At 43.0% G+C, this 24,910-nt stretch overlaps 1 protein-coding gene across 1 annotated transcript in view; it reads left to right on the top strand.

Annotated features, from left to right (window-relative positions):
* Positions 1-24,910, top strand: part of LOC123752140 (adhesion G protein-coupled receptor L4) — a 406,311-nt gene that overhangs the window by 318,925 nt on the left and 62,476 nt on the right. The window contains exon 16 of the mRNA XM_069325025.1: positions 24,136-24,342. Within this exon, the coding sequence (XP_069181126.1) occupies positions 24,136-24,342 (207 nt within the window). The remainder of the gene's footprint in view (positions 1-24,135; positions 24,343-24,910) is intronic.

Genomic DNA, 24,910 nt, shown 5'->3' on the forward strand with positions numbered 1-24,910 from the left:
GTGAATGGGGTCTGGAGGGGTGCATGGGAGGTGAATGGGGGCTGGGCATCTAAGAAGGTAGGTAGGAAGGTCTGGGGTAGGGCCTGGGTAGATTGGTATGGAGTAGGAAGGGCATACTGAGTCTGAAGATTAGGGAGGGTCTGATAGACATAGGGGGGTTGAGAGGTCAAGAGTCAGATAGAGGTTGAGAGGTTGGGGAAAGGAGAAGGATAAAGGGGGTGGGGGGAAGAGGGGCAGATGGAACATGGATAGTGAGAGTGGGAGAGAGGTTGTATTAGTCAGGGGAAACTCAGGGGTTGGTGTGGGCATTGGGGTCGAAGGGGGGAAGAGGGAAATGGAGGAAGAGGTGGGCTGATTCCCCCATCCCCCACGAGGGGTCCATATGACCCCCTCACAAGGGGTAAGGGGTCACATGGAAGGAAAGGGGCTGAGGAGAGGGTGAGGGCTGAGCGGATTTTGGGGGTTGAGGGATTTTTTTTTTTTTATTATTATTTTCTACCACAGACGTGGCCACACATTTACAATGCATACCATCATATATACATTTTCTTCTGTCCTCCATGAACAGGGTTAGAGGTTGAGGGAATGAGGCTGGGCAGGTTCTGAGGGGTGAGCGGATGAGGGCTGGGCGGGTTTTGGGGGGTTGAGGGGATTAGGGGGTCCTTGGAATGTGGGATTTGAATGTAGATGGATTTGAATGCAATGGGGTCAGAAGAGCCAGGGGAGGTGTTGGTGTTGGGAAGAAAGCTTACTCTATTAATTAATTTGTATTTAATTAATAGATTAATTTAAATTAATCGAAGGGCCACCCTATTTTGACTGAAAAGGGAAACAGATAAGTTAAAGTTAAATGATAAGGACTGAAACACCAGTGCCTATGGATAGGAAACTATTAAAGATTATTCTTTAAACTTTTATGGGCTGTATAATATATTATTGTTCGAAAATAAACTTTCTGTCCTTCACAAAATTGGGGGTTAATACCAGAAGTAATCTACTCCCAGTACGCTTCATCGAAGCTGGTTCTTCCTCGAATATAAATTAGTAATTCTATTAATTAAGAATCATTAGATAAATTGATTAATGGTAAAGAGAATATATGTTGATTAACCAAGCAATTATTCTCATTTGACCTTTATGAGGCTAACATATAACGTTAGATATCTCAAATCAAATAAACTAAATCTCTTCGACTGATCTAGAATTTTCTCAATCAAAGAAATAATAGGAAAGGTTTCAGCTGCTTAGCTGTAATAGTGAACGGAGAGGTAGAGGTGCAATGGCTTCGTCTGCTACTTGCTGCAACACGTGAGTTCAAGCATGCTTGGGAACATGAGGACCACGACCGCTTACAACACAAGCTGAAATTTCAACTGAATATACTAATTGTTTACACCTACTATCTAGTATCCTCACTATGCCATAAATGGAATAAATTTAATTCCTTATGGACGTACTTATTGTTTGGGGAGGTCGCGTAGCATAACGATGGACAGTGCACAGTACAAGGATATAAAGAGTACTCAATATAAACAATACTAAGGCACTTAACCTGCTGGTTGTCCACTGAAGCAATCCTAGATTGCTACTGGATCAATTGCACGCTACTACACTGATTAAATGCAAGGGCCTAACGTAGTATTGATGGAAATCGACTCTCCCGGGACGCACGATGTGATTGTTGGCGTCTCTAGCGACGAAGCATGGCGAATAGCTGTGTCTCTCCGCCCTCCCTCAACTCATCTCCCGCATTCACAACAGAAATTACTAATCACGGATAATTCTTTTCCATGTAATTACTGATGTAATGCGTTAATGAGAACCGGGTTGCAATTATAGGGAATTAAATAATATCATATTCTCGTTATATGGTGTTAATCGAGAAATAGAGAGAAATTTTATTTCCTCCATAGCATTCGTACATAACAGATAAAACTGCTACTTGATAATAATTTCAGTTGATAACTCTCGGTTTTGGATTATTGGGAGTTATATTATCCATAGTTAATTATTGTACGGACTACTGATAATTTTAGAGAACCACATTCAATTCTCTAACATATTGGTAATAAATATATTTAGATAGACATTATCTGACGCAATCCTGCCTCTCGATGTCATGAGAATATTAGCAATAGGCTCAGATAGAGAAATATTAATTTATGTTAACACTTCCGTTAGTGAAATTAATAACTACTGTAATTAGTATATAATAATGATGTATTATAATACAATGGTAGTGTGTTAGTGTTGGAAATTTCCAATATAACTCCGGGGGGGGGGGGCGGGAGGGGGGAACTCTGGTCGCAGTTCAATGTTGAGTACTGACATACCTATCCCGAAGTTAATATTAATGTTAGTATGTTAGTACGTTAGTACACACATAACGGATGTCCCGTAATTGTCAAGGACAGACAAGACTTTAAGTCTTGTAAAGGAACTCATGTTAAATGTAAAACATGGAATTGTGAATCATCTAAAGTTAACTACTAAAGCCTACAATGTACTTAAAGACTGGTGTCGCGATGACGTGTAACGGTTATGTTACTAAGTCTTAAAGTTTTGTAAACTCATAGATGCTCTAGATGGAATAATGTTATAGTTGATAGCCTACACAAACAAATTAATGATTAAATCATACAATTTAAGGTAACTGAAAATCTACTGTGAGATGAATGTCTTGGGTCACTGTGACTTGTAACTGATTTGTTACCTGACATCACAACACAGCACTATTATGATTACTCAAATTGAATGGTAAATTTTTGTTCTTAATCAGAGCTATAATAGGCTTGTAGTTTCCGTTTACATTGTTGAGCAGCTGCTATTAGTGGGTGGGTGCTTGGTGGATCAGAATTGTTGTCCCCGGAAACTGTAGGTGAAGTTGGTTCTGTTAACCCTTTAACTGTGCAACGCGCCTGCAGGCCCAGGCTTCGGGTGCGATACGCGCCTCCAGGTGTTTTTATTTTTCACTTCCATTCAAAACTCCCGCGGATACATGGGGTTCACATCAGCTTTCTCAGGGCTCTTGTAAACAGACGCCATTTAAAAAAAAAATCATGGTCCACATTGCCAGGTGTCAGAGCCTCAGTAGTGAGTGAGCAACCAAGGCTGGCGCTCGCAGCATGAGCGCACAGATCTGCTGTTCAGCGTGTGACCACAGCATTGCCTAATAATGTCAAAATATATATATATAACCTGTATTATTTAGCTGTGATAGTATTATAGAAGAGCCTGAGTGGGATAATGACTGGGTACAATGTTCAAATATCAGTGATTCAATGCTGTTCACGATGTTCACAGCGCTAGCCACAGCACCACAGCATTATTTCGTCCATCTAGGAATCTTCAAACGACTTCTTAGGTTCCTTTTCAAAATAAACTTGTGGTCAATTATTCATTTACAGAAATTAGTGACCAGGATTGGCCCATACGAGGCAGCTGCTATTGGCCCATACGAGGCAGCTGCTATTGGCCCATACGAGGCACCTGCTGGTGGCCCAAACGAGGCAGCTGCTATTGGCCCATACGAGGCAGCTGCTATTGGCCCATACGAGGCAGCTGCTATTGGCCCATACGAGGCAGCTGCTATTGGCCCATACGAGGCAGCTGCTATTGGCCCATACGAGGCAGCTGCTATTGGCCCATACGAGGCAGCTGCTATTGGCCCATACGAGGCAGCTGCTATTGGCCCATACGAGGCAGCTGCTAGTGGCCCATACGAGGCAGCTGCTATTGGCCCATACGAGGCAGCTGCTAGTGGCCCATACGAGGCAGCTGCTAGTGGCCCATACGAGCTATTTTGGTGAGGGATGTGACATCGTAATTGTAGCATCGTCTGCTGTCTGCTGTGTGATTTCTCATGCAGTGTATGATGGCCACTGTACTGTTTCGACACAATACCGGCTACTTGCAAAGTTCTAGTAAATAAAACATGTAGATAAGTATATATAACATGTGTAAGTAGTGTAATAAAAACAATGCCAGCATGGTGGGAGGAGCTATGTTGGCGAGTAAGATGTTGGAGTGAGGGAGGGCCTGTGTGGGTGTGGCTGCTCACACTCGCGATGTTCTGAATGTGTTGATGGTAAATGTATATAGTGTTTGACAGTGTATAGTGTGTACATATGTTGTAAATATACATAAATGAACATGAAACATTGGTGTGAAAAACTGTATGATGGGAGGGGCAATGTTGACGAAGTGAGGGAGGGCTGGCTGGGTGTGGCTGCTCACACTCGCGGTGTTCTGAATGTGTTGATGGTGAATGTATATAGTGTGTGACAGTGTATAGTCTGTAAATAGATTGTATATATACATAAATTAGCATGATACATGGTAAATATGTGCATGATATGTGTACACAAGTGTCATGCACGTAACAGTGTCCTTGGACATTATGGATGTTTTACTACCATAATATAGTGTACGTGTTCATTATACATAGGATTAGCACGTAAAAACAAAGCAAATATATTTGGAACTGTGCGCAAAAAATGAACATAAATATATTCGCGGCAACTCGCGCCCCGCCCCCGGCGCCCCACCGGCCCCGAGAGCATACTGCTCTGGCGCATGGGGAATGATCACGTCACGCCCCACCTTTCGGACCCCATAGCAGCCAAAGTAAGTACAATTTCGAACTTCCGTTGCTATACCCATATAAAGAGAGGGGTTTTTGACACTTTCAGAAGAAAAAATAATTTTTTCCCGAGGTTTCATTTCCTGCGCAATGGGGGGTCATATTTATAGGCCGCGCAGTTAAAGGGTTAAACACTCTCGTTCTGCTAATTCGAGAAGTACCAACTTCTCTAAGGTTTTTATGGTAGTAGTGCCTCGGCACAAAACCCATACTACTCTCAGGATGCCTTGGTGATCTGAGTGGATAGAGACAATTTTGCCTATAGGCCATTCTGACCTGGGTCCATCACTGTCAATCAACACTAGGTCTCCTGGTTTGAGTTGAACCTTATTATAGGGGGCTCGAAGCTCCATAGTGGTACTCTCGTAGAGCTGTGAGGTACTCTCGAGTCCACACCTCATTCCACCTTTCAATTACTCTCGAGAGATGTTGGTAACTTTCCACTAAATCACTCCTAGTCACATGGGAAGGGTCGACGGGATCCTCTTCTGCCAAAGGTATCAGAGGGCTCAGCAGGCCTCCATGAATTAAATGTGAGGGACTCATTGGTTCTCTCTGTGAGAAGTCATCTGATAGGTAAATTAATGGGCGATTGTTGACTCGCGCCTCGACGAGTGTTTGGAGTTCAGAGAAACTAATTTTCTGTCGATGTAAGGTCTTCCTTAAACATTTCTTGACAGTCCCTATCATACGTTCGTAGAACCCACCTTGCCAGGGGGCTCTGGGAGCAATAAATTTCCAGTGGCATTGTCGTCTCTGTATGACAGACTGCACTTCTGGATGATTCTATATTTCTTGTAGGCAGGCTTCTCCTGCCACAAAATTTGAACCATTATCAGATATCATTAGTTTGGGACAGGATCTGCGAGCTGCAAATCTACGAAAAGCTTGGATAAAGGCTTCGGCACTCATGTCAGAAGTCACTTCTAGATGTGTGCCTCGTGTGGTTGCACATGTGAAAAGGCAATGCTTTGGACTATGGCAATGGACTATGCTTTCACTGGTATCTTATCTGGAGTGCCAGTGAGAAGCAAGGCTCCTGTGTAATCGACACCAGTGGTCTCAAAAGGACGAAGATGGACTACTCTCTCCTTAGGGAGTGGTGGAGGTCCTGGGTAAGGACACACTCGAGCGTCGTATCTTTAGCAGATTACACAGAACTTAATGATTGATTTGACAGTTTGACGACCTTGGGGAAGCCAATATTTCTGTCTCAAGTCGGTGAGAGTGTCCAATTCTCCACCATGCAAAGTACCATATTGATGATGATGTAAAACTAGAAGTTTTGTAATAATGTGGTGACGTGGTAGAAGGATCGAATTCTTTGTATCCAAATCAATTTCTGCATGAAGCAGACGTCCTCCACACCTTAATATATTATGAGTGTTGGTATCATACCAGATACCTAGAGACTAAGTTAATTTATCTGGAAGATTTTCATATTCACTTCCATATGTCTCTTGTTGTGCACGTTTGATCCAGTAGAGGATAGGATTGGGAAACTTATGCCTGATACCTCTCTTAGCAAGAAAGTGAAACACATGTGCTGTCACTCTTAATAACTTACTCAAGTTGGAATAATTGTGAGGATTAATAGCTGAGATTCGATGAGGTTCTGGGTCTTTCAAGGGAGTAGTGATACTGGTCGCTATGACTTGTGGTTTCTGTTCGGGCCACTGACCACTAACAAGCCATGAAGGTCCATTAAATCACATTGAAGACTTGATTAACTGTTTTAATGTTAACCCTCTTGATAAGTAATCTGCAGGATTGTCCTTAGTGGGGACATGTCTGAATTTATATCCAGCAGATAATTCATGAATTTCCCTAATTCGATTACTAACGTAGAGAGTTTTATTGTTGTTATTTCTCACCCATTGTAAGACTGCCTCATTGTCTGACCACACTACGATTTCACCAAAGGGGATATTATTGAGTGTCTTGTCAGGAAATGAGCCAATCGTACTCCCACCAGCAGTGCAGTTAACTCCATTTGAGGTAAAGATCTCTTCTTGATTGGAGCAACTCTTGCTTTAGATGTGAGTAAAAATGATTGTGCATTATTGACTAAGTAGGCTGCAGCGCCATATGCTTTGCCAGAGGCATCGCAAAAGACGTGCAAATTCGTGGATAAGTTTTGTCCTGAAGCATTACGAGGAAATTTCAAAACACCTAATTGATTGAAATCCATTGCGAGTATTTGCCATTTATCTTGCAACCCAATTGGTAACGGATCATCCCAACCCATGTGTTTCTGCCAGCATTCCTGCATGAGGAGTTTGCCCCTTATTAATATAGGACTAAGTAAGCCCAAAGGGTCAAATGGTTGACTGACATACGAGAGTAATTTTCTCATGGTAAGGGATGCATTATTGGTTTGTACTGACTTGACATTCATCTTGTCAGTAACTGTGTTCCATTCCACGCCCAGAACTTTTAATTGATTAGGCACCTGATAACCCGGAAATTCTTTCTCGATTATCTGGTTTAATGATTTATTGTTTGAGGCCCATGATTGTAGTGGCATATTGGCTCCTAACAACTCACGGTTAGCCTCATGGTAGATTTCTACCAATTTGGATTTGTCATTAGTAGTTCCCTGGAAATTATCGACATACAAGTTGTCACTGATCTCCGTTTTATAAGGGCTATTTGACTTCTTCAAATGTGTATCTAATGTGGCTTGAAGTAGAAATGGTGAAGAAGTCGCACCGAATAGCACAGAGGCAAACTGATAGGTTACGGCATCACTGTCAGGATTCAGGGGGTCCTTAATCCAGAGAAATTTGGTGTAATTACGATCCTCCTCTTGCAAGCCTACTCTAAGGACAGCTTTACTGACATCAGCAGTATAAGCAAAAATACCAGTGCAGAATCATAATAATACATCATGTAGCCTTTGTGTTAGGCTAGGTCCCGTTTGGAGACATTCATTCAAGGACACGCTGTTTGTCTTCACTTTGGCACTACAGTTGAAGATGATAGGTATTGGCGTGGTCAATGAATCTTTCACCATAGCGTGATGAGGTAAATAGTGACCTGTTTTTCAGTCATCATTATCAACAACTTCGATAAATTTACTATTGAATTGTTGTTGAATTAATTGATGATACATGTTCAATTTATCTGGCTGTTTCTTCAGCCGTATTAATTGAGACTGTAATTGAGAGGCTGCCATGAAATAATTAACTGGTTGTGGATGATTCAACTTCCATGGCAGTCTCACCCAGTATTGTTTGTCTTTATAGACAACTGTGTCCAGATATTGCTGGTAAGTCCACGTATCATCAGGGCTTGGTTTATCAGGGACAATACCTAAAGTGTCTAAATCCCACAGACGATGTACAGGTGGATCAGACTCATTATCTTCAGATATTTCTCTGAAATGTAGGGGTGACTGTTCCAAGCCTAGTCACGCCACTATTGAATTGTTAGTTTGTTTGTTGGTTGACGCTGTTTTTTTTGTTGGAAAAGCACCGGTCCAGTGAGCAATTTGCCTCCAGCAGATGACAACAAATTCATTCCATGTTGTCTGGTGCATCCTGTTATAAATTTATAATAATAGTCAGCGCCTATTTGGATACCAACATCTGTGAGGCAGTCAGAATTTATCTTGTGATCTGCTAGCCTCATGCGGTTACGTTTGAGATAGCTTGCAGTGCGAGCTAGTCCTGTGACCTGCAGGTCTGAAGGAAGTTTATCTACTATCACCGCTTGTATTGGACTAGTGGAAGATCCAAGTCTCACTAACACCTTGACTACTTAGTATTCCCGAGGTCCACTATTAGTCAAGAACCCAGAAGTATTCAGTCTCACACTTTTGACAGGTTTTAATTTCAACTGCTCGACTAATTGTTGTGTGATGAAGGTTTTCTGTGATCCTTGATCAAAGATACCTCTAGTGTTAACTCTAGACTTCCTATCAATTAGTTTGAGTTGAGCTGTAGGCAGAGTAGTATTATTGAATACATTTATACAGAGTAGTATACATTTATTTCTTGGTATACCTTGCAATATTGTACTGAGGTAGAATTCATAGAATCCTCCCTAGGTGTCACAGATTGTGTAGAAGTTTTTCTACATAAGGCATAATGATGTAGACCTTTGTTGCATCTACTGCACAACCGTAGCTGTACTACACACTTACTGGGATCATGAGAACCCATGCACTTGGCGCATCTGTGTAATTCTTGTAGCCGTTTAATCCTGGTTTTAAAGTTAGGATAAACATTGCATTTGTAGGTGACATGTTCTTGATCACAGAACAGACACCTTCTCTCTCTGGCTGAGTTTGTCCTTTTAGTAGACATATCAGTTGTATTGTCAGAGGGAAATACAGAATAAATACCAACACTACCACTCCTTTTTCCAGTGGATGGAGTAGTCCTAGGTTTGGATTTATTGGATATATTTAAAGTCGATTTGGGTTTGACTGAGTTGTCAAGGTTAGGTTGTTTAGACTCAGGTTTAATCTTATCATGAGTCTTCAACCTGTTAACCGTTATTCTCAGTTCCTCAAATATTTGCTCGAGAGTGAGAAACTCGGTATTATAGTGTGAGCAGATTTCTGCTAAAATATTTTGAGGTAATTTCCTCTGTAAAAGTAACTTAATTGACCATTCTGTGGCTGGCACATCAACTTTAGTACCTAAGGCCTTCACTAGAGACACTACTTCTACCCTGAAGCTTTGACGTGAGTCTGGTCGGTTACTTGGTGCATTCAGATCCAGTAACTGGCAACTTGGTGCATTCAGATCCAGTAACTGGCAATACAGGTTAGCTATACTCAACTCCTTGTTGCAATAGTTCAACTTTAGTAGTTTTATAGCTTCCTCATAATTATTCTCAGTGAGTGCTAGGTTATTTATGACCTTTTTAGCCTCCCCTTTGAGAAGACTAATCAGGTAAGAGAATTTAGAAACTCTGTCAAGAGAAGATTTGTTATGTATATGAACTTCAAATGAAAACCAAAATGTGTCCCAATTTTCTTCATCCAGCCCTGCAAATGTAGGTAAGTCTAAAGTAGGTAGACGAACCTCAGGTAATTGATTACTGTATTGAGACATGGCATTTTTTGCATTAGATTTATGTTGTTTTACTATATTGGATAGTCCATCAAGCATATCTTGAGTCTCATCTTCATACTGAGAAATATCTGCTAGAATTTGATCTATTTCACCAGGATAAGTTTCAGTTGCATTCATTAGGTCGAGATAAGACTGAACTGTAGAGCTGACTTGATCAAATTTAAGATCAGTTACTCTCAATGATGTTTCTAGTTGATAGTAATCAATGGGAGTTGCTTTAGACAAAGTATCAGACTTATTAATTAGTCTGGTTAAATGACCTTTAAGGCCAATATAGGTTCTCCTTAATTGTTCAGGAGTAGCCATGTTGGTTTTAAGTCCAAGTTTCATAGGACTTGAATAAGTATTACTAATGAAGCTGGGGTACTTGCTCATTAGTTGACAAGTAATATTGAATATAGCCTAAATTAATCTGGCTAAATTACACTCTACCTCACTCGAGGTTAAATGTACCTACCTAACAATAAGTAGCTAAGGATTTTGAACAGTACTTGAATGTCACCATTAACTTTCTTGCAGCTAGCGCTTCTTTATCACCATTAGATGTTATAGTGATCATTCAGCAGCACTCAAAATTCATACACACAAATAATGGATACACAAATTAATTATAATGCATATACTCTAATCAGAGTTACTATAAAGTTTGAATCCCACCCTTGGTAGGGTCACCACAAGAATGAGTAATGTATGCACTACTGACTAGTCCAAGACTAGTTGTAAGAATTTCTACCTAAGAAACTACTAATTTATTTAGTCTGCACTTGTGCAAAACTCAGCCTAAATTCCTTACCTAATAAAGGTTGGCATAGATTAATTTATGGTGCAATAATGTAAATATATAGTTGTGCTGTGTTTTTGTTTTTTTTAGATTTTATAGTTTATATAAATGTGCACTTGCACACACAGTTGAAAATACAAATATGTACATTTAATTTTGGCTTGCTAGCCACAGCCTTTTATGGTGGTTGATTGTGTTGACCAACTTGTCAACTACATGTGACCTAGACTCACCTGACGGGTGTACACCTTCTCTTGCCAGGTTTTGCCTGTATGATCTGGCTGTAAATTGAATGTAAGTTATGAGCTGTTGCTCCTGGTGACCTGAAGATTCTTACCTCAGTGTGAGGTATAGGTCTGAGTTTTGTGGGTAATTAACTGTGTCCCACTAGTGCTACTTTATACATGAGGTATAAGCAGCAAACAAATTGGTGTGTATTAGGTTAGCCTAGGTCGTACTCTGCCGGTAGGCACAATTAATAAAATGTGGTTAGCCTAGATTACTACACACAGTAATTAGTTATGATTATGGTATTAATTGTAATACATCCGGTTCAAAGGACCATATTTTTGTGTTGGGAAGAAAGGTTACTCTCTATTAATTGATTGAAATTTAATTAATAGATTAATTTAAATTAATCGAAGGACCACCCTATTTTGACTGAAAAGGGAAACAGATAAAGTTAAATGATAAGGACTGAAACACCAGTGCCTATGGATAGGAAACTATTAATGATTATTCTTTTAACTTTTATGGGCTGTATAATATATTAATGTTCGAGAATAAACTTTCCGTCCTTCACAAAATTGGGGGTTAATACCAGAAGTAATCTACTCCCAGTACGCTTCATTGAGGCTGGTTCTTCCTCGAAAAAAATTAGTAATTCTACTAAATACTATTAAGAAACATTAGATAAGTAGATTAATGGTAAAGAGATTATATGTTGATTAACCAAGCAATTATTCTCATTTGACCTTAATGAGGCTAACATATTACGTTAGATATCTCAAATCAAATAAACTAAATCTCTTCGACTGATCTAGAATTTTCTCAATCAAAGAAATAATAGAAAAGGTTTCAGCTGCTTAGCTGTAATAGTGAAAAGAGAGGTAGAGGTGCAATGGTGTCATCTGCTACTTCCTGCAACACGTGAGTTCAACCATGGCTTGGGAACATGAGGACCACGACCGCTTACAACACAAGCTGAAATTTCAACTGAATATACTAATTGTTTACACCTACTATCTAGTATCCTCACTATGCCATAAAATGAATAAATTTAATTCCTTATGGACGTACTTATTGTTTGGGGAGGTCGCGTAGCATAACGATGGACAGTGCACAGTACAAGGATATAAAGAGTACTCAATATAAACAATACTAAGGCACTTAACCTGCTGGTTGTCCACCGAAGCAATCCTAGATTGCTACTGGATCAATTGCACGCTCCTGCGCCGATTAAATGCAAGGGCCTAACGTAGTATTGATGGCAATTGACTCTCCCGGGATGCACGATGTGATTGTTGGCGTCTCTAGCAACGAAGCATGGCGAATAGCGGCATCTCTCCGCCCTCCCTCAACTCGTCTCTCGCATTCACAACAGAAATTACTAATCACGGATAATTTTTTTCCGTGTAATTACTGATGTAATGCGTTAATGAGAACCGGGTTGCAATTATTGGGAATTAAATAATATCATATTTTCGTTAAATGGTGTTAATCGAGAAATGGAGAGAAATTTTATATCCTCCATAGCATTCATACATAACAGATAAAACTGCTACTTGATAATAATTTCAGTTAATAACTCTCGGTTTTGGATTATTGGGAGTTATATTATCCGTAGTTAATTATTGTACGTAATACTGATAATTTTAGAGAACCACATTCAATTCTCTAACATATTGGAAAAAAATATGTTTAGATGGACATTATCTGACGCAATCCTGCCTCTCGATGTCATGAGAATATTAGCAATAGGCTCAGATAAAGAAATATTAATTTATGTTAACACTACTGTTAGTGAAATTTATAACTAATGTAATTAGTATATAATAATGATGTATTATAATACAATGGTAGTGTGTTAGTGTTGGAAATTTCCAACAGTTGGGGAGATAAGTAGGGACAGGGAGGGCTTAGCACTGGGGTGGGTAACTACACCTGAATAAGAAGAGGTGTTTCGTGGAGGTCAGCTTGCCCTGTGGGCTATTTGTTTGTCTTTTGTCATGTATTTGTCAATATACACGTTGTCATAGTTTCCACTACCTCTGAGTAAGTGTTTGTGTTGCAGTATGTAATCCACTGCCTCTTCGTTAGTGGATTAGTACCAGGACAGATCGTTTCTTGTTACAGTTATAAGTCCCAATGCGGCGGTGGATTCCCACCTCATTTCTTCTCGGCTCTGATATCTCTCAAGATCCCCCGTAACCCAAAATCTTCAATATCCATCCTGTCCTGCCTCGATGATGCCTTTGCTTCAAGTAATCCATGGATTATGATTGACCTCCTTCGCAGTGAAGGGTCATGTTGGTCGCCTCCCCCCCTCTGGCTGACCCCACCCCTCCCACACTCACAACTCCCCCTTGCCTTGCCATGCTTCCCTCATTCCTGCCAAATTCAGTTGTCAGCCTAGTTATTTCACTTTCCCATTCTGCCCTGTTCTTTCTGATTTCTTCTTGAATATGGTCCATAAACTCACGTTTTTGTCTCTGAACCTCGTTCTGTATCTTATTAAAGATTTCACTTTTAATCCCCTGGATTAGATCATCTATCCAAACATCCCTCTTCTCTACAAAGTTCTCAATCATCTTCTCCACAAACCTATCACCTTCTTCAATCATAATACTGCTGGACCTAGACGCCCTTCCTGACCTGGTCATTGCTATAACCATCCTTACCCACAGGGGTTCCAAGTACCTTACCGACCTGCTAACACTATAGGTGAGTGAGTCTCCAAGCGTCTCCCCACGTGGTGTAGTAAGGGTTGCCGCTGGGGTGAGGTCACCGTAGGTCACAGATTGAGGCTGTGAGGTCTCACATTCAGTGTAAGGTCTGCTCCACTCTTTCCACTACCACAATGCGATCAACAACTATTTTAAATTACGCTATCTCTACTGTTTTTCTTCACTACCTTATGGTTTTAGTCAAAATCCAAGTTTTTTTCATTCACTCATATACACTTTTTCTCTTCGAAGTAGCCAGATTATCCCTCCCACTCCCCTAGGGACCCAGGAGCTCCCAACCCAACGTCCATCTAACGCGACGGTCACAACACAACTCGGTGTATGTTGTGTGTGTTGTGTGTGTGTGTGTACTCACCTAGCAGCCCGTCCTCCAAAAATGGGGTGGTAAATGTAAGGAGACAAATAAGTGCAATTATGAACTATTCATAGCAGTTAGGAATTGTACTTATTTTCACTTAGTATTAAATCGTACTGTCAAATATATTGTGAATATTTGAGTTTACCCAAAAAAATGAATAGAAAACCACAACCTGACCTAACCGTCTTAGTTTTTGAAGATAATAATTGTATTGCTTCTTAATTACAATTAGTACTTACCGTATAGCTATATTGATATTACAGTTTTATAAAACTCAGCTCTACACTTGAAACTGTGTATGGAGTCAGCCTCCACCACATCACTTCCTAATGCATTCCATTTGTTAACCACTCTGTCACTAAAAAAGTTCTTTCTAATATCTCTATGGCTCATTTGGGCACTCAGTTTTCACCTGTGTCCCCTTGTGCATGTGCCCCTTGTGTTAAATAGCCTGTCTTTATCTACCCTATCAATTCCCTTCAGAATCTTGAATGTGGTGATCATGTCCCCCCTAACTCTTCTGTCTTCCAGAGAAGTGAGGTTTAATTCCCGTAGTCTCTCCTCGTAACTCATACCTCTCAGCTTGGGTATTAGTCTGGTGGCAAACCTTTGAACCTTTTCCAGCTTAGTCTTATCCTTGACTAGATATGGACTCCATGCTGGGACTGCATACTCCAGGATTGGCCTGGCATATGTGGTATACAAAGTTCTGAATGATTCTTTACACAAGTTTCTGAATGCCGTTCGTATGTTGGCCAGCCTGGCATATGCCACTGATGTTATCCTCTTGATATGTGCTGCAGGAGACAGGTCTGGCGTGATATCAACCCTCAAGTCTTGTTTCTTTCTCTGACTCCTGAAGAATTTCCTCTCCCAGATGATACCTTGTATCCGGCCTCCTGCCCCCTACACCTATCTTCATTACATTACATTTGGTTGGGTTAAACTCTAACAACCATTTGTTCGACCATTCCTTCAGCTTGTCTAGGTCTTCTTGAAGACTCAAACAGTCCTCGTCTGTTTTAATCCTTCTCATAATTTTGGCATCGTCCGCAAACATTGAGAGAAATGAATCATTACCCTCCGGAAGATCATTTACATATATCAGAAACAAGATAGGACCGAGTACAGAGCCCTGTGGGACTCCACTGGTGACTTCACACCAATCGGAGGTCTCACCCCTCATTGTAACTCTCTGCTTCCTATTGCTTAGGTACTCCCTTATCCACTGGAGCGCTCTACCAGTTACTCCTGCCTGTTTCTCCAGCTTATGCATCAACCTTTTATGGGGTACTGTGTCAAAGGCTTTCCGACAATCCAAAAAAATGCAGTCCGCCCATCTTTCTCTTTCTTGCTTAATCTTTGTCACCTGATCGTTGAAGTCTATCAAGCCTGTAAGGCAAGATTTAACCCTCCCTGAACCCATGTTGATGGGATGTCACGAAGTCTCTTCTCTCCAGATGTGTTACTAGGTTTTTCCTCACAATCTTCTCCATCACCTTGCATGGTATACAAGTTAAGGACACTGGCCTGTAGTTCAGTCCCTCTTTTCTGTCACCCTTTTTGTATATTGGTACTACATTAGCAGTCTTCCATATTTCTGGTAGGTCTCCCGTTTCCAGTGATCTACTATACACTACGGAGAGTGGTATGCAAAGTACTCCTGCACACTCTCTCAATACCCATGGTGAGATTTCGTCCGGCCCAACAGCTTTTCATACATTCAACTCCAATAGGCGCTTCTTGACCTCATCCCTTGTAATTTCGAACCTTTCCAAGATCACCTGGTTTGCTGCCACCTCTCCTAGCGCCGTGACTTCTCCCTGTTCTATTGTAAAGACCTCCTGGAACCTTTTGTTGAGTTCTTCACACACGTCTATGTCATTCTCTGTGTACCTGTCCTCACCCATCCTAAGTTTCATCACCTGTTCCTTCATTGTTGTCTTCCTCCTGATGTGACTGTGTAGTAGCTTTGGTTCGGTCTTGCCTTTATTAGCTATATCGTTTTCATACCTTTTCTCAGCTGCTCTTCTCACACTAACATACTTGTTCCTGGTTCTCTGGTATCTCTCTACTTTCTGGTGTTCTGTTATTACGGAAGTTCCTCCATGCCCTTTTGTTCAGCTTTTTTGCTTTCATACATTCTCTATTAAACCACGGATTCTTCTTTTGCTTCTCTGTTTTTCCTGTTGGGCTGGAACAAACCTGCTTACAGCCTCCTGACACTTTTGGGTGACATAGTCCATCATGTCTTGTACGGACTTGGTTTTGAGTTCTGTGTCCCAATGTATATCCCATAGGAATTTATTCATCTCTTCATAGTTTCCCTTTCGGTACGCCAGCCCTTTGTTTCCCAGTTCGTTTTTGGGGGTGATAATTCCTAGCTCAACCAGGTACTCAAAGCTCAATACACTATGATCACTCATTCCCAAGGGGGCTTCCAACTTAACTTCCCTCATATCCGACTCATTTAGGGTAAATATCAGATCAAGCATGGCTGGTTCATCCCCTCCTCTCATTCTTGTCGGACCCTTGACGTTTTGACTTAGAAAGTTTCTTGTTGCCACATCCAGCATCTTAGCTCTCCATGTGTCTGGGCTTCCATGTGGGTCTTTGTTCCCACAATCTATCTTCCCATGGATGAAGTCTTCCATGATTAGTAGTCTGGATCCGTTCCTGCTAGCCACAGAAGCTGCTCTCTCTATTATATAGATGGTGGCCAAGTTGCTTCTATCATATTCCTGTCTGGGTCTTCTGTCGTTCTGTGGGGGGTTATATATGACTACTACTATAATTTTCTGTCCTCCAGTTGCTATGGTGCCTGATATGTAGTCACTGAAACCTTCACAATTCTGAATTACCATCTCTTCAAAACTCCAACCTTCTCTTATTAGCAAAGCTACACTACCTCCTCTCCCTTCTCTCTCTTTCCTCACTATATAGTAGCCTTGTGGAAACCCTGCGTTTGTTATGGTTTGTTATGGTTTGTTATGGTATTCGTTAGCTTTGTTTCTGTGAGTGCTATTATGTCTGGGTTTTCTTCTAGTGCCCATTCTCCGAGTTCACTTGTTTTTTTTGTAATCCCATCTATGTTAGTGTACATTGCCTTGAAGCTCACTTTCTTCTGTTCATTTCCTTGTCCCTTTCTTGGCGAGCATTCTGCTGGTGTGGGAAGTTGTTCCGTGGGTGAGAAGATCTGTGAGGTGGTTTGCAGGGTCTCAGAGGATTTTGGGGGGGGGGGGTTAAGGGAAAGGGGGACAGGTAGGGTGTGAGTTAAGGAGATAGGGGGGGCATGGAGGATACGGGATGAGGGGGAGGAGGGATAGGGAGGGTATGGGATGAAGGGGGAGGGTGGGACAGGGGGGGGGGAAAGGCGGGAGGGGGGGACATGATGGGAATGGCGGAGGGGTGACAGGGTCAGAATGGGGTGGGGGAGGGGGGGGGGTGGGGTGGGGGCAGGTAGGGTGAGGGGGAAGGGAGGGTTTCTATGCAGAGGAGGGTGGTGGTTTTGCCCTCCCCTCTGGTGATGCTGGGATGCTGGTTTTGGGTTCCCCTTTTGTGTGTGTGTACTTACCTAGTTGTGCTTGCGGGGGTTGAGCTCTGGCTCTTTGGTCCCGCCTCTCAACCGTCAATCAACAGGTGTACAGATTGTGTGTGTGTGTACTCACCTAGTTGTGCTTGCGGGGGTTGAGCTCTGGCTCTTTGGTCCCGCCTCTCAACCGTCAATCAACAGGTGTACAGGTTCCTGAGCCTATTGGGCTCTATCATATCTACACTTGAAACTGTGTATGGAGTCAGCCTCCACCACATTGCTTCCTAATGCATTCCATTTGTCAACCACTCTGACACTAAAAAAGTTCTTTCTAATATTTCTGTGGCTCATTTGGGCACTCAGTTTCCACCTGAGTCCCCTAGTGCATGTGCCCCTTGTGTTAAATAGCCTGTCTTTATCAACCCTGTCGATTCCCTTGAGAATCTTGAATGTGGTGATCATGTCCTCCCTAACTCTTCTGTCTTCCAACGAAGTGAGGTTCAATTCCTGTAGTCTCTCCTCGTAGCTCATACCTCTCAGCTCGGGTACTAGTCTGGTGGCAAACCTTTGAACCTTTTCCAGTTTAGTCTTATGCTTGACTAGATATGGACTCCATGCTGGAGCCGCATACTCCAGGATTGGTCTGATATATGTGGTATATAACGTTCTGAAAGATTCCTTACACAAGTTTCTAAAGGCCGTTCTTATGTTAGCCAACCTGGCATATGCTGCTGATGTTATCCTCTTGATATGAGCTTCAGGGGACAGGTCTGGCGTGATATCAACCCCCAGGTCTTTCCCTCTCTCTGACTCTTGAAGTATTTCATCTCCCAAGTGATACCTTGTATCTGGTCTCCTGCTTCCTACCCCTATCTTCATTACACTACATTTGCTTGGGTTAAACTCTAACATCCATTTGTTCGACCATTCCTGCAGCTTGTCCAAGTCTTCTTGAAGCCTCAAGCTGTCCTCCTCTGTCTTAATCCTTCTCATAATTTTGGCGTCGTCAGCAAACATTGAGAGGAGTGAGTCTATACCCTCTGGGAGATCATTTACGTATATCAGAAACAGGATAGGTCCAATCAAAGAGCCCTGTGGGACTCCACAGGTGATTTCACGCTATTCTGAGGTCTCACCCCTCACTATAACTCTCTGCTTCCTATTTCTTAGGTACTCCCTTATCCACTGGACCGCCCTACCAGTTACTCCTGCCTGTTTCTCCAGCTTATGCATCAACCTTTTATGGGGTACTGTGTCAAAGGCTTTCCGACAGTCCAAAAAAATGCAGTCCGCCCATTCTTCTCTTTCTTGCTTAAACTTTGTCACCTGATCATAGAATTCTATCAAGCCTGTAAGGCAAGATTTACCCTCCCTGAACCCATGTTGATGGGTTGTCACGAAGTCTCTTCTCTCCAGATGTGTTACTAGGTTTTTCCTCACAATCTTCTCCATCACCTTGCATGGTATACAAGTTAAGAACACTGGCCTGTAGTTCAGTGCCTCTTGTCTGTCACCCTTCTTAAATATTGGTACTACATTAGCAGTTTTCCATACTTCTGGTAGGTCTCCCGTTTCCAGTGACCTACTATACACTATGGAGAGTGGCAAGCAAAGTGCTCCTGCACACTCTTTCAATACCCATGGTGAGATTCCATCCGGCCCAACAGCTTTTCTCACATCCAGCTCCAATAGGTGCTTCTTGACCTCATCTCTTGTAATTTCGAACCTTTCCAAGGTCACCTGGTTTTCTGCCACCTCTCCTAGCGCCGTGACTTCTCCCTGTTCTATTGTAAAGACCTCCTGGAACCTTTTGTTGAATTCTTCACACACCTCTTTGTCATTCTTTGTGTACCTGTCCTCGCCCACCCTAAGTTTCATCACCTGTTCCTTCACTGTTGTCTTCCTCCTGATGTGACTGTGTAGTAGCTTAGGTTCGGTCTTGGCTTTATTAGCTATATCATTTTCATACCTTTTCTCAGTTGCTCTTCTCACACTAACATACTCGTTCCTGGTTCTCTGGTATCTTTCTCTACTTTCTGGTGTTCTGTTATTACGGAAGTTCCTCCATGCCCTTTTGTTCAGCTCCTTTGCTTTCATACATACCTTATTAAACCACGGATTCTTCCTTTGCTTCTCTGTTTTTTCCTGTCGGGCTGGGACAAACCTGCTTACAACCTCCTGACATTTTTGGGTGACATAGTCCATCATGTCTTGTACGGACTTGGTTCCGAGTTCTGTGTCCCAATGTATATCCCATAGGAATTTATTCATCTCCTCATAGTTTCCCTCGTGTGTGTGTGTGTGTGTATGTGTGTGTGTGTGTGTGTGTGTGTGTGTGTGTGTGTGTGTGTGTGTGTGTGTGTGTGTGTGTGTGTGTGTGTGTGTGTGTAAATTGCTGGGTTCAGCAGCACATTCCCTCAAAACCTAGGAAGATACCTCACCTGGTGTCACTGCTTTCTTTCTGTTTAGACCCCCTTGATGAGGTTGTGGATAAAATAAATATATTCTCACGTCTGCTGTGTCTTGAAGTATGCTGTGTCCTATGTGTTCGTCTTGATGAGATCAAAGCCTTTACCTTTACAAACACCACGAATGCCCTTGCCTATTGATGCTGAGAGCTTAAGACAGGTCATTCTCCCATTCCCAAATTTTTATTCATCTGTCCTTTTCGTTCTAGTATACTTACTTCAAGCCTGTTTGAATCGCTGCCACAATTCGGGTGTTTGTCATTTCCTGTTACAATTCTTAGGTTGTAATTTTCTTAGTAGTTTTGCAGGATGCCATGTTAAATCCACATTTCATATCTTGTCTCTCTCTCGATTCTTTAGTACATACAACTGATTTATCTCTGCTCATATCTACTGAACCTTAGCATGAAATACATTGACATCAGTTCTCTCAAGGCCATGATCCCACTCATTATCTATGAAATGCTTCTTCAGTTTTGAGTTCTATCCCCTCGTGTCATCCACTGTTACTCTCTCCCCTCGTGTCATCCACTGTTACTCTCTCCCCTCGTGTCTTCCACTGTCACACTCTAACTTCCTCTGTCACAGTGCCACACACTACCTTCCTCTGCCACTGTGTCACACTCTACCTTCCTCTGCCACTGTGTCACACTTTATCTTCCTCTGGCACACTGTCACACACTATCTTCCTCTGCCACAGTGTCACACTCTACCTTCCTCTGCCACTGTGTCACACTCTACCTTCCTCTGCCACTGTGTCACACTTTATCTTCCTCTGGCACACTGTCACACACTATCTTCCTCTGCCATAGAGTCACACACTATCTTCCTCTGCCACAGTGTCACACACTATCTTCCTCTGCCACAGTGTCACACTTTATCTTCCTCTGCCACAGTGTCACACTTTATCTTCCTCTGCCGCAGTGTCACACTCTACCTTCCTCTGTCACAGTGTCACACACTACCTTCCTCTGCCACAGTGTCACACTCTACCTTCCTCTGTCACAGTGTCACACACTACCTTCCTCTGCCACAGTGTCACACTCTACCTTCCTCTGTCACAGTGTCACACACTACCTTCCTCTGTCACAGTGTCACACACTACCTTCCTCTGCCACAGTGTCACACTCTACCTTCCTCTGCCACAGTGTCACACTCTACCTTCCTCTGTCACAGTGTCACACACTACCTTCCTCTGCCACAGTGTCACACACTACCTTCCTCTGCCACTGTGTCACACACTACCTTCCTCTGTCACAGTGTCACACACTACCTTCCTCTGCCACTGTGTCACACTTTATCTTCATCTGGCACACTGTCACACACTATCTTCCTCTGCCACAGTGTCACACACTATCTTCCTCTGCCACAGTGTCACACTCTAACTTCCTCTGCCACAGTGTCACACTCTAACTTCCTCTGGCACACTGTCACACACTATCTTCCTCTGCCACAGTGTCACACACTATCTTCCTCTGCCACTGTGTCACACTTTATCTTCCTCTGGCACACTGTCACACACTATCTTCCTCTGCCACAGTGTCACACACTATCTTCCTCTGCCACAGTGTCACACTTTATCTTCCTCTGCCACAGTGTCACACTTTATCTTCCTCTGCCACAGTATCACACACTACCTTCCTCTGCCACAGTGTCACACTTTATCTTCCTCTGCCACAGTGTCACACTTTATCTTCCTCTGCCACAGTGTCACACTCTAACTTCCTCTGGCACACTGTCACACACTATCTTCCTCTGCCACAGTGTCACACACTATCTTCCTCTGCCACAGTGTCACACACTATCTTCCTCTGCCACAGTGTCACACTCTAACTTCCTCTGGCACACTGTCACACACTATCTTCCTCTACCACACTGTCACACACTATCTTCCTCTGCTACAGTGTCACACTTTATCTTCCTCTGCCACAGTGTCACACACTACCTTCCTCTGCCACAGTATCACACTCTACCACAGTGTCACACTCTACCTTTCACTGCCTTAGTATCACACTCTACCACAGTGTCACACTCTACCACAGTGTCACACTCTACCTTCCTCTGCCACAGTATCACACTCTACCACAGTGTCACACTCTACCACAGTGTCACACTCTACCTTCCTCTGCCACAGTATCACACTCTACCACAGTGTCACACTCTACCACAGTGTCACACTCTACCACAGTGTCACACACTGCCACAGAGTCACACACTGCCACAGTGTCACACTCTACCTTCCTCTGTCACAGTGTCACACTCTAACTTCCTCTGCCACAGTGGCACACTCTACCACAGTGTCACACACTGCCACAGTGTCACACACTGCCACAGTGTCACACTCTACCTTCCTCTGCCACAGTGTCACACTCTACCTTCCTCTGCCACAGTGTCACACTCTACCTTCCTCTGTCATAGTGTCACACTCTACCTTCCTCTGCCACAGTGTCACACACTACCTTCCTCTGCCACAGTGTCACACTCTACCTTCCTCTGTCACAGTGTCACACTCTACCTTCCTCTGCCACAGTGTCACACACTACCTTCCTCTGTCACAGTGTCACACTCTACCTTCCTCTGCCACAGTGTCACACACTACCTTCCTCTGTCACAGTGTCACACTCTACCTTCCTCTGTCACAGTGTCACACTCTACCTTCCTCTGTCACAGTGTCACACTCTACCTTCCTCTGTCACAGTGTCACACTCTACCTTCCTCTGCCACAGTGTCACACTCTACCTTCCTCTGCCACAGTGTCACACTCTACCTTCCTCTGTCACAGTGTCACACTCTACCTTCCTCTGCCACAGTGTCACACTCTACCTTCCTCTGCCACAGTGTCACACTCTATGTTCTTCTGCCACAGTGTCACACTCTACCTTCCTCTGCCACAGTGTCACACTCTACCTTCCTCTGCCACAGTGTCACACTCTATGTTCTTCTGTCACAGTGTCACACTCTACCTTCCTCTGCCACAGTGTCACACTCTACCTTCCTCTGCCACAGTGTCACACTCTACCTTCCTCTGCCACAGTGTCACACTCTACCTTCCTCTGTCACAGTGTCACACTCTACCTTCCTCTGCCACAGTGTCACACTCTACCTTCCTCTGTCACAGTGTCACACTCTACCTTCCTCTGCCACAGGGTCACACTCTACCTTCCTCTGCCACAGTGTCACACTCTACCTTCCTCTGCCACAGTTTCACACTCTACCTTCCTCTGTCACAGTGTCACACTCTACCTTCCTCTGCCACAGTGTCACACTCTACCTTCCTCTGCCACAGTGTCACACACTACCTTCCTCTGTCACAGTGTCACACTCTACCTTCCTCTGCCACAGTGTCACACTCTACCTTCCTCTGCCACAGTGTCACACACTACCTTCCTCTGCCACAGTGTCACACTCTACCTTCCTCTGCCACAGTGTCACACTCTATGTTCTTCTGCCACAGTGTCACACTCTACCTTCCTCTGCCACAGTTTCACACTCTACCTTCCTCTGCCACAGTGTCACACTCTATGTTCTTCTGCCACAGTGTCACACTCTACCTTCCTCTGCCACAGTTTCACACTCTACCTTCCTCTGCCACAGTGTCACACTCTATGTTCTTCTGCCACAGTGTCACACTCTACCTTCCTCTGCCACAGTTTCACACTCTACCTTCCTCTGCCACAGTGTCACACTTAACAACGCATGGTATTATCACAGTAAATATGGTCTCTCTTCCAAAAAACAGTTTAATAATCAGAAATGTTTCTTTTTTTATCCATGTGGAGTCGAGGTTTAGTTCTTATGGGTTATCGTCAACTCTCACTCTCGTCGCCTGGCTAAGAAGCTCATGTAAAAAGGTTTCATCGGTCGAATTTTAGAATTGAACGGTACATCTGTCCTCTATTTTTGCTTCCTATATATATCCAGGTTGATTATGTAATTCAAGTCACATATGATAAGTGATTTAGTTGTGTCCTTATTTGACTTTTTGACTGTAAACAAAATGTGGTAGTCAACAAGGAAGGGATTATACAGTGTCAATTGCCTTGCGTTTTTCAAATTCTGTCTCTTTTTACCAATTTTTCTAAATAAATGAGCAACCAGCTAAATGGGCGCCCCAAACATAAGCCAATATACGTGCTTTATGTCATTAGGTAAGACTTTTGGGCTTAGGTAAGAGCTCCGGAGAATGAGCCTTCCATCATTGTGGTGTAAGGAAGTCTCCGTGCGTTTTTATTTAGTTTTTTTATGACTTAGAATTAAAATGATTTAGTAACACCGGTTTTCTCTCCTAAACTCCGGCGAAGAAACACAGTGGCCAAGGCATGAGTAAGATCCACATCCACCTGTATGCGTGTTTGTGCGCCGCGGAGCTGGTGTTGCTGTGTGGGCTGGACGCCACTCACAGCCCCGTCCTCTGCACAGTGGTGGCCGCCCTTCTTCACTACTTGTTCCTCGCCACCTTCACCTGGTGCGCCATCGAGGGCTTCAACCTATACCTTATGTTGGGGAAGGTGGGTATTGTCCAGTTATCCTAGTGTCACCTTCACCTGGTGTGCCATCGAGGGCTTCAACCTATACCTTATGTTGGGGAAGGTGGGTACTGTCCAGTAAAGACCCTCTGCTCTATGGTACCCATGTTATAATTCTCCGAGGAAAGAACCCATGGCGACTCCATTCACCTGTTTATACATGTGTCAATCGGGACTCAAGAATGGTGTCCCTTTTGTGCAAGTTTCGATTAACTTCCTCAGCATGCTCTTTACTATGTCTAGAGGGGATACAAGCCGAATCATGATACACTCTGTCCATCATCATCCAGATTGTTTCCTCCACAGGCACGTTGGTAAACAGCGGCTCCACATCCAGAGAGACTCGCATCCCCGTGGCCCGCGCTTTATCTTCCAAGAGCTAGAGCTCAATCCAATAAGGACAAATAGGGGAGTACAAATAAATGAATACACACACACACACACATGTGGAAAGGAATTAAAAACTCTAATAAAGAACGAGTTCTATTGGTGGTTTTAGATATTAAACTGTCACCGGAGAAAACACATACAGAACATTGTGAGAGGAGCG

This window comes from Procambarus clarkii, chromosome 15, assembly GCF_040958095.1.
Source record: "Procambarus clarkii isolate CNS0578487 chromosome 15, FALCON_Pclarkii_2.0, whole genome shotgun sequence".
Lineage (NCBI taxonomy): Eukaryota > Metazoa > Arthropoda > Malacostraca > Decapoda > Cambaridae > Procambarus > Procambarus clarkii.